Here is a 14,672-nt window from a genome sequence, read left to right on the forward strand (position 1 = left end):
ATAAAGTATAAACCCAAGGAACAAAAATAGGAAGAAAAAAAAATACTAGCTGTGCTTCCATTTCTCATTATGCTTCCTACTTGCATTAAGGGATTAGCAAGGAAAAAGAAGGGTTATTACATCTTTGATGGGAACCTCTCAGTTAATTTGAAGGCAAATTCAACCCTATTATACCTTAAAATTCTGTCATATAAAAGATAAAATACCTAACATAACCTTTAATTTTTACTATTTATTAAGGAGTGAAAATGCAGCTTTCCTTTCTTGAAAATAAATAGATAAAAGGTTTTTAGGTGTAAAACTTGGGAGAGGAAAAGAATAATCTGTGTCCACTTCTTGAAAAGTACTGCCACCAAGATACAGAAAAAGAAAAGACCAAACACAAAATGACAGCTGTGGGATTTGAACCCACGCCCTTTCGGACCAGAGCCTAAATCTGGCGCCTTAGACCACTCGGCCAAACTGTCGTATGATTAAATTGTCAACAGTATTCTTATCATTACCAGTTCTCAGTGTTCAGATAAGTAAATCCAAAGCATGTGCGTTAGTTTATAAAACTCGCATCCTAACAGTTACGGGAAGACGTCTATACACTCACCCTTCACTTTTACATTTTACAGATTCAGATGTTAATTTCATCGTCACGCACTAACCAGATCGTTTTAGTTTTGAATCTAAGACTTTATGTTTATTTGTTCAGCATGATACTTGAACCGTTGATATATATTCTGTCTAACTAATATTAGTAGGGTGTTTTAAGGGGTCATTTGGTTGCCGGTTAGAGTTATGCAGGTATTAGATATACACGTATTAATTATGTATGTATTAGTTAGGCAGAATATATCGGCAGACCATTAAACTTGTCTTCCCTTTTCACTTAGACACTCTATCTTAAGTCCGTTTCATTTGAACACTTCAATCACATCTCATATGTGTCATTTAGACACAAAAAGCTGACATGGCAAGGCAAGTGTTCCTCACATTTTCCAGGCGCGTGACATGGTCCAAAAAACAAGCTCCTCATCTTTCTTGCTAGAAAATGAATAGTTTTTACCGAAAATACTTTCCGATAAATATTTCTTTTAATTTTCCATTGTTCACGCCATTCTATCTCCACCGATATAATCAACTCCTCTACTCACCCCCTTTCTCTATTCCTCCTGGCCTACTGTATTCCGACGAATGCGATGGAGAACTTTCCGACGAGCTGTGAGAAGAGAGAAAATGAATGATGGCAAAGGAGATCTATAACTTATAAAGGTTACTCGTGGGTTACAAAGGTTTTTAGCTTTTAGAGACAATTTTAAGGATCTGCAACTTACAAAGTTTCTAACGAAGTAAAAGTTTTTTGGCCGAACAAGTTCATTTCCGATCTGAAAATTTGGCAAAGTCGTTTCAGATTTGAGAATTTTTTATGAGATCTAAACGCATTTCTTGCTTTCTCGTTTCACATCAGATCTGGGGAAGAAAACGAAGGAGGTGGAGAGTTTTTCGAAAACAAAGTAGGGGAGTCGTCGGGAAGAGGGCGGAAGGAGGGGGACCGCCGGGGAAGATGACCAAGGGGTGGGTCATTTTTTTTTTTTTTTTTAAAATTTATTTAAGTTAAATCCACGTGTCCTTGTCTTATTCGTCACTCTGGCGTGTGAATTACATGCGTCTTTTATGTTTGGCTGCCTACAAATTTTGTGTCTAAATGGCACATATGAGATGTGGTTGGAGTGTTCAAATGGAACGGATTTAAGATAGAGTGCTTAAGTGAAAAGTGAGGACAAGTTTAATGGGCTGTCGATGTATTCTGCCTATTAGTTATGCATGAATATGTAATGCAGGGATTAGTTATGCATGTATTAGTTATGCAGGGATAAATTATGCAAGGTTGAGTTATGTTGGGATTAGTTATGCATTCATTAGTTATGCGGGGATTAATAATATAAATGTAATGTAGTGTTATTTATTATTAGCTTACTTTATTTTATTAAAACTGTTAGTGTAGCTTAAATATATATATATTTTTAAACAAAAAAATACAAGTTTGAATAAAGGGTATTCTTGTCATTTTGTGTTTTAATACAAGTATTACTAATACATGTATAAGTTATTCCACCTTCTACCCTGCATAAATAATACATAGATTCCCTCATCACTTATACATGTATTAGTTATGCGGAAAAGGAAAACATGAACCAAACATTGTAGTAGCAATACTATATTTTATGTAGGAAAGAGGAAAAAACAACCAAACATTGTATAACTTATGCTAGCTTCTATGTAGAGATTATTTTTTCCCCATCTTTTATCCAAACAATGTATAAAGTTATCCTAATTTTAATACATGAATAACTCCTCTCTAACCGGCTACCAAAGGACCCCGAATTGTATAAGTGCATCGCCTTATTCATTGTTATAAATGCTTAATAGTCTCTGCATATAAGATATAGGATTCTTCTGGTGATTTTGCCCACTAGGTGCCTTTTGCGGTCGTAAAGTTTTGAGTCATGACACATCGATTTAATTCTACAAAATACTAACATTTCACTTAGCTAACTAGTATTTGTTTTAGAAAATGTGTTCATGAAAGGTATGAAGACTTGACTGTTCTTTCTACTGGTACCGTTTTATATGAAAGAAGAGTCCTGAGATAACCCAAACTTAGCTACATAAACAATAGTAATTGAAACTTAAGCCACTTAGCTTTTTAGCCACCAAGTCTATACTAGTAATAATTAGCAACATCCTCTTTTCCTTTGTAGAATCACGAATTATAGTGCAGGATTTGGCCAGGCTTCATATGCTACTGTACCAACTTTATTTTGAGGGCTGCAACTGATAAAAATTAAGAGTTGGTGACTAATAATTGCAATAACATTATCACAACTGTAATGGAAATGCAAATTTTCAGTTCAAAATCTTTTTAATGCTTCTGTTTGGTGACTTTCTTTGTTATTTTTGAATACAAGCTGCTGCAAATTCTTCTCAGTTATTCGGGTCTATTAATTACTAGCATATTTCAAGACAAACCATCTACTAAAACCACTATCGAGATCCACTACTAATACTAGTACAAGATTGAGCGAGACTACAATTTTCCAGTAGAAAAGGGCTTCTGGTCGCAAATCCTCTATTATGGTAAAAGCATTCAGTTTTTTCTCTCCATAGTAGTGCTATGGCCGTAAGCTGAGGTAAACTCAACTATGTCACTCAGCCACTTATGGTGTGAAAGTAAGGACTAAATGTACAGACGCTGGCATCTGGTTATATGTTATAAACTTCCCCCTCAAAGCCAACGGTTTAGATGGGTATATTTTTGTCTATGGTCCAATAATAAGTAAGGTTCAAGACCAGAAATCCCACCACTGATCATAATTACTACTATTAGGTTGCTGGTCCAAGAGACCATCATCCTCTAGGCTGCCCCAGTTTTCAGGGGAAGTTAAAGAACTATCCCCTGCTTCTACCATTTTCAGTAGATGATCAGATTCTTCATCCAAGCCGAAATAATCAGCCTTTATACTACTGTCATCATCTGAAATTACACCATTAACTCCATGTTCTGATAAGTCAAATGACAAGCTTGGCTTCCCTTCCATTTCCTTATTCTTAATAGTATTATCGTCTCTGTTATACGACTCCTGATCAAAGCCAATTGAACAATACTGTCCCCTTTCTTTCTGCATCAGATCATTCAGCTTTTGCAACTGCACAGAAAATATCATATTAGAGTTGGGGGAGTCTATGAGTAATTGGAGCTAAAAAGGAAATTAATTTGTGAAATTAAGTACCTGCAAAAGCAAGGATTGGTTTTCTTTCTTTAAAGAGTTGCACTGGGAAGCAAGATTGTCAAAATTGGACTTAAGTATGTTGTAATCCCTCTCAAGTTGCTTGGATTTCCATCGAGCTCTCTTGTTTTGAAACCAAATTGCAACCTGACGAGGTTGCAATCCCAGTTCTCGTGCCAACTGCAGTTTCTTTCTTGGCTCCAGTTTAGTCTCGTTCTCGAACATGGTTTCTAATGATTTAATCTGCTCATCGCTGAACCTCCTCGTATTCTTATTATTAACCTTCTTCTTCTTTGAGGATGGTAAACTGCTAAAGCTGCTACTACTGAAACACTCTGCAGAATTAAGAGCAGCTGCTGAAGAAGTACAAGAAAATTCCCCTCCATCAAACATCTTCTCAAGATTCAATCATGCGCCAAATCTAACACCAAAAGTGATGCAATTGGAAAGAAGAGGAAATTAGAGTTTGTGAAATTGCTGGAGTTGGGATATATATATATATATGTGTGGATTGAAATTGGAACGATCATGTACCTCTGACACAGTTGATAGAATAGTATATTTATGGTGTTAAGAGGTCTGGTGGGGGAATTATCAACTTGTGCCCCATGCTTTTTATATGGACAGAAGAAGGGGTGGGTCCTATATCATAATATTACTTCCTTTTCGTAAACTTATGATCGTTGTTTATTGCTTATTCCTTGAACCTCTGATCACTCTGTTGTTTCTCCACTGTTACTGGGTTTTTTTTCTCCAATAAACAGGGGGCGTCCCAGTTGGGGCTTGTAGTTTGTTGGCTGGCTTATTGTTAGCAAGGAGCCAAGTACTCTACCAATCCTAATACTATATTCTATGATTTATCAAGCTTTAGTGGAGTTTAAAGTTGTGGTGTTTACTTGTCATCTTTATAATCATCGTTGTCTTCATTCAACTGTTCCCTCCTAATTATATTATCATATATGGGTGTCGGCTACGTGATTCACGTTTTTACTCTATGTAATTATCAACATTCTATATATTTTCATTAATTGACACCTTTTTGTTCTTTGTATTTATCTTACTTTTGCATGTCTTTGTTTCATCGCCCATATATTATAATGGAGTATATGATATGAAACAAAAGATTTCTGTTGAAATTGCTAACGCCGTCTACCTTGATATGTTAGTTTGTCAGAACTCTTATAGGTCCGGTCAAGAAGGGGATATCCAGCTATATGTGACAATTTTCTTTTTTTTTCTTTTTCTGTTGAATGATAAATATAATTTAATTAGTTTATATTGTCTTTTAAATTCCTCATTTTTTTTTTCTAATTTATATATATATATATATATATATATATATATATATATATATATATATATATATATATATATATATATATATATATATATATATACATACATACATACATACATACATAGTATAATATCGTTTTCTATTTACAATCAACAAAAAAACTACTTACTGTACCCTAAAATAATTCGAACCATGCCACTTATTGCATGTGAAGAAGCATCTCATGCTTACTAGCTAAATTCATTGTCTAGCTGGTTTCTTTTTGCTATTCTGATCCAAATTTCTTTGAAATTACGGCATAGTTAATATTTATCAAGCATCTCATCATCAAGATTTTAGGGTTTATTTTGTGTCCCTAAGTGCACATCTCTCGTCTAACCAAGGGCGGATGTAACTAAGTAGTACCAAGTTCATCTGAATCCAATACTTTCAATGTTAAGTAAAAATTTACGTATAAAAATCTACTAAAATTATAGTAAATAATAAATATGAACTCATAACTTAAATATAATGGGCTCAATGTTAAAAATCTAAAAACAAATAAGCTCGTATAACTTAAATTAATCATGAATTCGCCAGTGTGTCCAACATACTAATAACTCCTAGTTGAGAATTCTACAAACAAATGAAAGAACGTTAACGAAATTTCTCAACATTCTTTTGATTGTTAAGACAATCTTAAAAAATAAGTAAAAGAGATATAAAGTTGTCATGGTATAGGGTTAAATATGCTATGCTATGTGGCCGCTCACAAAAGGGACACGTGGAATCTAAGACGGGGATAGTCAAAACCGAAGGCAACGGCCCCGTCTGTTATCGGAAAGAATAACGCTCATAAGGATGCAATAAATACTCTTCGTCCGGTGGCATTTAATAGAGAATATTCCACAACATTAAGTATATTGCCCATTACATTTTGACATCTATGCTCACCGTTACAATTTCATCAATGACCCTCATAATTGACATTAAAGAAGGGCACGATCCTAGGACCTCTTTTCCTAGACATAGCTATAAATAGTGAGCTCTGTTATCAATGTAAGGACACGAATTTTCTGACAAACTAATACTACAATCTACTCAAAGCTCTAATTAATTTTACCTTCTTATTTTTTATTCTTGATCTTATTATTGTTGCGCCAGGGGCTTCACTACCAGAGTTTTTATTTCTGTCATTTCGTCTACCTATCAAGGCTAAGTGTTATATATTTCTTCAATTATCTTGCTATTTCAAGATTAAATTAATTCACTTATTTAGAAATCATGTATAAATTCACTTGTACTATTTTGCGGGTAAACAGTTTGGCGTCTACCGTGGAGCCTAGACAACCGTACAATTAAGTTGATCCTCGCTTTTTCTACTAACATATTTTGATTATTTTGTCTTAGTAAAATTCATAAGAAATGTCAGATAGCGGTGTTAACAACACACACAATCCCGAGGTTCAAGAGAATCAACCTCATTTCGAGGACTCAATCAGTGACACCCACAACGAGAGAAATGACGCCACACCGGTGCATGACAGGCAATATCCTCGACATGTTCGGCTCCCGATGATGCTGAAGAGGAAAATGTCGTTGACGCGGTAAGGGTCGTACAAGAATAACATGCGATCATTCTAGGCACCTCAAGCGACAGGAAAAGGTTATGACGGAGTTGATGCAGGCGCTATCGGGGGCTTCAAATAATACGAATAGATGAGATCCGGTTCCTTCCAGCACTCCCTCGAATCAAACAACGCAGAGGGTCGACAACAACATCCTGAGGAGTAAAGTTGACTCCGATGGGGCTGGGGGAGCGGATCCGGTCCCAATAACAAAAAAATCCCTTCAAGAATGAACTCTTACGGTTTATGAGGGAAGTGAACGCCCACATGAACCAAATCCTGGGCGCACCACCGATGCTGAAAGGTCTAGACTCAAAGAAGTATACTCAATTGCCATATAAGCTAAGTGCGACACCAGAATTAATCCCGAAGCGGTTTTAAATACTTGATGTGCCAAAGTATGACGGAACTTCAAACCCTCAGGAGCATATTGCCACCTATACAACATCGATGAAGGAAAATGATTTAGCTCCCACGAAATTGAATCTGTTTTGCTGAAAACTTTTATAGAGACTCTCACGAGGGGAGCTTTGACGTGGTATTTACTGTTACCCGAGCATTCCATAGACTCTTTTGAGATGCTCGCAGACTCTTTCATCCGGGCTCATACCGGGGCCAAAAAAGTACAGGCCCGAAAGGGTGACATATTCAGGTTTGTGTAAGGAGAATCTGAGTTGTTAGGAGAGTTCGTTACTCGATTCCAGAAGGAGAGAATGTTGCTCCCAGCTGTCCCGGATGAATGGGCGGCTGAAGCATTCATCAAGGGACTGAATCCGAGAAGTTCAGACACTTTTTGAAAGTTGAAGGAAAACCTGTTTGAGTTTCAACTAACGACTTGGGCGGATGTCCACAACCAGTACGAATCAAAGATAAGGATCGAAGATGATTAGGTTGGATTTCCATCGTCGACAAAAGGACGGGAGAAGAACAGAGAAAAATCAAAAGAAGATTTTGACACGACCATACGGTCTTCAAGTGGCCAATTTTTTCTAACGAATAGACCGAAGGTCGCGGAAGAGGCTTTCGGTCAGCTGACAGGTTCGCCATCGACAGAATGACTGATCGCGGTCGGAACAATAGATCATTGCAGGATAAATAAGTGTCAGGGGCGCGAGATCCTTCCTACCCCTAGCTGTCATAATACATTTTCAACGTCAGTGTAGTGGAGTTGGTGTCAGCTAGAAGAAACATCAAAGAAGCACGGTTCCCGAAACCAATGAGATCTTATCCCAGCCATAGGGATCCCAACTTGTGGTGTGAATGCCACAAGACGAATGGCCACCGGACAGGGGACTGCCGATACCTCCGGGATGAAGTGGCAACATTGTTGAAGAATGGTCATCTCAGAGAACTCTTGAGTGGCCGAGCTAAGAATAATTATGGTTGAAACTGGGACAACGCGAAATACTCGAAAGTCGGAGAAGATCCCCCGCGCCAAACGATCAACATGATCTTTGGGGGGAACAAGATCAACATGGTTACCTTTTCGGCAGCAAAAAAGACAAAAGTATCAATAACCCATAGAAAAAGGCTCCGGGAAGTCGCCGCAGACGATATCACTTTCACGGAGGAGGACGTAGACGGATTGCTACTGTCGTACAATGACGCACTAGTAATTTCTTTAAATGTGCTAGATTTTAAGATTAAACGTGTTCTAGTGAATCCAGGAAGTTCGGCCAATATCATACAATGGAGAGTATTGGAGCAAGCTAAGCTCACCGGAAGCATCATTCCAGCCACAAAACTCCTCGTCGGATTCAATCTCGCGAGCGTGACAACCCGAATAAGAGATTTTGTTACCCACAAATACCGAAGGAGTAATGAAAGCAACTCTTTTCGAAGTGGTAGATGGTGATATGTGATATAACATTATTCTGGGAAGGCCGTGGTTGCACGAAATGAAAGTTGTACCATCCACATATCATCAATTGCGGAAGTTTGCAACGCCCGAATAAGGTAAAATATGCTATGCTACGTGGCCGCCCAAAAGAGGGACACGTGGAACCTAAGATGGGGGATAGTCAAAACCGAAGGCAACGATCTCGTCTCTCACTAGAAAGAATAATACTCATAAGGATGCAATAAATACGCTTCGCCCGATAGCATTTAATGGAGAATATTCCACAGCATTAAGTACGTTGCCCGTTACAAGGAGTTTGCCGTTTATGCTCACTGTTACATCTTCATCAATGACCCTCATAATTGACATTAAAGAAGGGCACGATCCTAGGACCTCCTTTCCTAGACGTAGCTATAAATAGTGAGCTCTGTTATCATTGTAAGGACACAAATTTTCTGGCAAACTAATACTACAATATACTCAAAACTCTAATTAATTTTACCTTCTTATTTTCTGTTCTTGTTCTTAATACTGCTGCGCCCGAAGTCTTTACTACCAGAGTCTTTATTTCTGTCATTTCGTCTTCCTATCAAGGCTAAGTATTATATATTTTTTCATTTATCTTGTTATTTCAAGATTGAATTAATTTATTTGTTTAGAAACCACGTATAAATTTAACGGTATCGTTTTACGAGTAGACAATATATACTACTTATTTGTTTTTTGACATATACATGCGAAAAGTACATGTGACGTTATTAAATTAGAGGTCTGATATTTGAATTTTATCAATGAAGAATTAAAAAAGGAAATAGGATTTGGCTAAGGCGCTAAGCCGGGGAAGAAAGCAAGTCGAGCTGAGCCGCCACCTGCAGCTACGTGCCCCTCTTAAGTTCTTTCTTCTAAAATCTAGTTGTCCACTTTACTACTCTATACTTAATTCTAGGACTAATAATACTTTAAGAAAGATAAATACAAATGAGAAGGAAAAAAAATCAAAGAATTGAAATTTGAAAGCAGTGAACCAATAAAATCAGTTGCCAGAAGACAAAACATGAAACAGGTGTCACACGTAGACCAACAGAAAGTAGCCACCTGGCCCCAAAACAAAAACAATATCATGAAGTGGCAAAAAATTGGTGGCTGTTGCTTTAGAAGTGGGAAAGCGAATTCCAATTTGTAGTGAAAGAGGACACGTGCCAACTGCTGCGGGGACCAACTGCTTTTTCCATATACAGATGTCCGTCGAAGCCCCTGTACTATGCTAGCATTTGGGCATATATTTGATTGAAATTTAAAATAATTTTTTTAATAATATATATTAAAAAATAATTTTTACAAGTTAAAATTATGTTTGAATATTTATTTTACTACAAAAAGTTAAATATTTTAAAAAAAATCTATAGTTCAAATGGAAGCTGTGTCTTTGTGCCATGTTATCTTTCAAACACCCTTGGGGATTTGCCGATACTCTTTTCCCCCTTCTCTGTTTCTTTTGGCTATATCAACGTCTTCTGCTTATACGTTTCTATAAGAAGATTCGTGGGTATGGAACTGTGCTCCTTTCATTATCAAACATACTTTATTAGAAACATGTTTATCTCAATTTTGGGCTGACAGACATTCTTCTGAACTTCTCCATGTATTTAGAAGGCATCTCTTGAAGGGAAGGAGAGGATAACAATTTATTTCGTATCCGGTGTTTAAATTATACTTAAATTTTCATACTTTAGTACAATAATAAATTATGGTGAAATATTAATTAATTAACCAGTACCTCCTCCGTTTCAATTTAGATTATATAGTTTGATTTGTCACAAAGTTAAGGATAAAATGAAAAGTTTAATGTTAAATTATTTTTAAATATAGAAATGTGTCATTCTTTTTTAAACGGACTAATAAAGAAAGTGTGTCATTTAAATTAAAACGGAGAAAATATAGTTTAATAATAATTATGTTTGTAAAGATATGTGTGATAGATAGATTTATTTGATTGATATAAATATTCCGTGCGAATAAGTTATTACATGATGGGAATAGGGATATTCTTGCCGCACAACAGTGTCCCAATGCAAATTTAGTAGCATTTTGGTTACAGTTGAAAAAAGAATATTTAAGTTGAACTTGAAAGAAACATTCCTGAAAGATAAATTGTGTATAGACATGTTTTATTTGAAAAAAAAAATGTGAATTTTGTGAGTGAAAATCGAATTCAAACTTTAATTTGTCAATAATCAAATTATAATTTCAATAGTTCGTTTGAAGTTCAAATAATTTTACCTAAAAGCCAAAATTTTATGGCCAGACTTCAATTTGCAAAAAATAGCTTACTTTTTGCAAGCAAACTCTTGAATTTGGGTTGTACCCAGAATAACTTGTCAAAAGATATATGGACAGTTCAAAATGCCCAAATTCGGACAAATTGAATGAAATACATTTTCCAATTATATGGTCATGCTAAACCTAAGCTGCGGTTTTGTTAATAGAAGTTCACTTAGTTTTAACATAATATTCTTTTCTATGTTTTGTCTGTATGATTCCGCATTGTATCCGATTGTTAAGTGAAAGTAAGAATGAGAAAAAAACAGAGGTGTAGCAATTACAACCCAGAGAAAAGAAGACCCTTGTTCTAGGCTAGTGTCATATTTTCAACTATATATACTATTTACGAATAACATTAATTACTAGTGACATATTTTTATACTTCTCGCATGTTAAAACAACAGAAATACAAATCGAATCATAATGAGGAGGGAGATTTCAACTACCACATTCTAGAAACCATGCATATTTTTAAAAGTATATAGAACATAAAGAACTGTTGGTGACGAGTCACGTCCACTCTCTACTTTGTTAAAATTGAGTATAGGTGATGGTGACCATGGCCTGTATTACTATAAAAAATGAAACGATATGGATCTCCACTTGTTTTTTTCTCTTTTGTTCGTTTTCTTCCTCCCCTGAGCATGATGCAAATAAAAAAAAATATGTCTACCTCTAACTCCATCGGCTTACCAAATAGGAAAAGAAGAAGAATCTTTTCTAGTATATACTCCTAAAGAAAGAAATGAAAAATCATCTTCAAACTAACAGCAAACCTTATGCGAGTATTTTAACCTTAACCCTGCTTTTTGTGAGTGAACGTGATGACTGATTATATTTTTTTATTTAATTGTTTCATTTTGAAAATTTAGAAAACCGTGTATATGGAGTAAAACCGTGTATATGGAGTATTCTAATTAGTGAAGCGGAGACTAGAACCATAATAAATTACTCTAAGAAGTTACCGATCAATAGGATAATATTTCTAACGTAGGTTGAATAATTAAGCCTAGATTAAAAGCGGGTGGGCGTGTCAAGGTTTATATGATTCTGCTGATTAAGATACGTATATTTCGACACTTCGCATGGAATATCACTGTCTTGTATAGATCATCGTCTCTTGGATACCTAAGAAACAACCGGAAGTGACCTTCCAAGCTTTCGTATTTTTTGTGAATATATAATTAATTCTCACTCCTGCCTTCATTTTTTTTTTTATCTTGTTTGATTTGACATACAATTTAAGAAAGAAAATTTTGGAACGTAATTATGATCTTAAACATGGTAAAAGAATTGTTTTGACTATTATAAAGTCATGTTAAATATAATAGTATCATTTCACGAAATATATTTGTATACGGTCGAAATCGAGCTCGCCTACGACACACTAGGTCAGGTCCGGAACATGGCAAAGGACTGAAGATCGAGGCCGCCCGCCTCGAGAATATCGAGGCCGTGATGCCGGAATCGATCCTAGCCCCGAACGAGCTCGAAGAAATGTTATTAGCATAACAGAAAACCGAAATATCCATGACCGGTCGGATATTGCGGCGAGAATCTCGGCACGTATCAATGAGGAACTGACAATCGGCAAATCAAGGAATTTTTTTACCTTTTATAAAATTGTACCTAAAGTAAGACTCCTCTACTATATAAAGAGGGTCTAATGATTCACTTAACACATTATCATACGCATTCCAAAGTAATACATTATTATTTTTCTCTTTAAGCTCTTGCTCTATTGTCTCGTGATACTGATCAAAGCGCATCTGGCTCGAGGGTGACTAACCTTCCGAAATTGAAAATATCCAATTCGTGTGGTTTGAACTCACTTTATCATTGTTTATTTCAATTGCAACTCAATTTATCACTTTGTATCAAGTTAATCCGCGTATCCTTAAAACCACTTACAAATTCAATTGTTATCCGATTTTGAGGGTAAACAGTTTGGCGCCAACCGTGGGGCTAAGGATAATAGTGATTATTTGATACAAATTTTCATAACACACACTACTTTACACTTGTTCTTTGAAGTGTCTCTAATTTCAGGTTAAAGCTCAAAATGTCAAACTCTCAACCAGGACCCTTATATGTTGATAATGAGTCTGTCCATCACGATGAAAATAATAACATAGTGCCCAATGACGAGGTACCACCCGTTGATCCCATCAGAATTCCAGTCTCGAACCTGATTGACGCTAGTTCACATATGGCTATCAACGCAAACCTACCTACCGATCCCGAGAATAGCGTCCGTGGTGGAGCCCGATCGACAGCTCAAAAAACACAAAATATTGGAGGAGACGGGAACAATTTACGGATGATCTTCGAAATGTTACAGGCTCAACAGGTGGCGATAGCTCAGTTACAGAACCAAAACCGCTCACCGAGCAGAATCAAACCCGATCCGTCCGGGGAAGTCACCCGCAGGGATGAACCTGTCGCAGAGAGGTTGAATGAAAACGAATCGGGGACTAACCCCGAGATCATAAAAATGCTCGAGGAATTGACAAAATTGGTAGAATCAGGTGAGAAGAAAATCGAAGCTAATGACAAAAAGGTAAAAACCTACAATTTCAGGGTCGACCAAATCCCAGGCGCACTGCCGATATTGAAAGGCCTGGATTCCAAGAAGTTCGTGCAAAAACCTTTTCCTCCGAGCGCGGCTCCAAAGCCGATCCCTAAGAAGTTTCGCATGCCCGAGATTCCTAAGTATAATGGAACGACCGACCCAAACGAGCATGTTACCTCCTACACATTTGCCATCAAAGGGAACGACTTGGAGGATGATGAGATTGAGTCTGTCTTGTTGAAAACGTTCGGAGAAACCCTGTCAAAAGGAGCTATGATATGGTATCACAACTTACCTCTTAATTCTATCGATTCATTTGCTATGCTTGCAGACGTCTATGAGGTTGGTTGGGAGGTCACTCATTATTCTCATTCTTTCATTTCTGTTACCTGCCACGTTAGATCTATGCATGGAGAGAGAAGGTGATTTTTCTTTTTGTTGTTATTTTTTTCTTTACCTCAACAACTAGAAGAAACTAAAAGACTTAGCTGGAAGATCCCCACAGACGACGCCAAATTATTTGACCAAAAAATATAATTTTCGGTTAAACTAATTAATTTATATAATGAGGGGTTAGATCTAACTAAGAATAATCACTCTTTATATTAAGCAAAAAGACATATATCAGATGGGACATATTTCATATATGGTTGGTGGCAAAAAATATAGAATACTCTTAAAGCAAGAACATTCAGGGAGATATAACTCACAATAAATGTCAATAAATAGCATTTAAGTAAATGAAGAGAATGGTTCACCCAATAATGGATGAGTTGGACGAATATTTTGACCGATAACTTTCTTTAATCCCATATTTCGTTAAATATTTTGAAGACCGATTTTGGCCTATACAAATAACTCTCAAAAATGTATGGTTTTTAATGTTTAATTAAATCGGTAAACCTGTTTTCTGTCTGGTAAGTGATAATCAATATTGAAAGATAAAGACACGATAAATAATCAAAATAACTAGGCCATGTCATCACATAATTTTTCTCAAAAACCTATAAAAATCCCAGTAAATTTAATACGAATAGATCATGAGATAGGAGTAATTTGTTTCGTTTCCACAGTTGACTAAGATAAGCCCATCCCAACAATTGGATGTAAGACTTATGGGCCAAGCAAGAAGGGAATCCAATTGGGTGAGCAAGGACTTACGAATCCAACCATTATCTATTAAGTATTAAACTACGGAGAAATCAGGGCTTCTACGGAAAAATGGACTTTTATTAAACTACTGTTTATATTTTTATCT

At 36.2% G+C, this 14,672-nt stretch overlaps 1 protein-coding gene and 1 non-coding gene across 2 annotated transcripts; both read right to left on the bottom strand.

Moving 5' to 3' along the window:
- Positions 1–387: 387 nt before the first annotated feature.
- On the bottom strand, positions 388–467 carry TRNAL-UAG (transfer RNA leucine (anticodon UAG)). Its single transcript has one exon. It is a non-coding gene; the product is annotated as a tRNA-Leu (tRNA).
- A 2,425-nt stretch (positions 468–2,892) lies between these two features.
- On the bottom strand, positions 2,893–4,362 carry LOC107772091 (homeobox-leucine zipper protein ATHB-12). Its single transcript, XM_016591580.2, has 2 exons — positions 3,780–4,362; positions 2,893–3,695 (listed from the first exon to the last, which is right to left on the bottom strand). Exons 1-2 carry the CDS (start codon positions 4,167–4,169, stop codon positions 3,333–3,335), a joined length of 753 nt encoding a protein of 250 aa, XP_016447066.1. The 5' UTR covers positions 4,170–4,362; the 3' UTR covers positions 2,893–3,332.
- Positions 4,363–14,672: the final 10,310 nt, after the last annotated feature.

The sequence above is a fragment of the Nicotiana tabacum genome, chromosome 19, assembly GCF_000715075.1.
Source record: "Nicotiana tabacum cultivar K326 chromosome 19, ASM71507v2, whole genome shotgun sequence".
NCBI lineage: Eukaryota > Viridiplantae > Streptophyta > Magnoliopsida > Solanales > Solanaceae > Nicotiana > Nicotiana tabacum.

Bases quoted from the DNA above. Each gene is read 5' to 3' on its own strand.
- LOC107772091 (XM_016591580.2), bottom strand. From the start codon at position 4,169: ATGTTTGATGGAGGGGAATTTTCTTGTACTTCTTCAGCAGCTGCTCTT. The intron at 3,696-3,779 runs GTACTTAATTTC...TTTTCTGTGCAG, and splicing joins ACCAATCCTTGCTTTTGCAG to TTGCAAAAGCTGAATGATCT.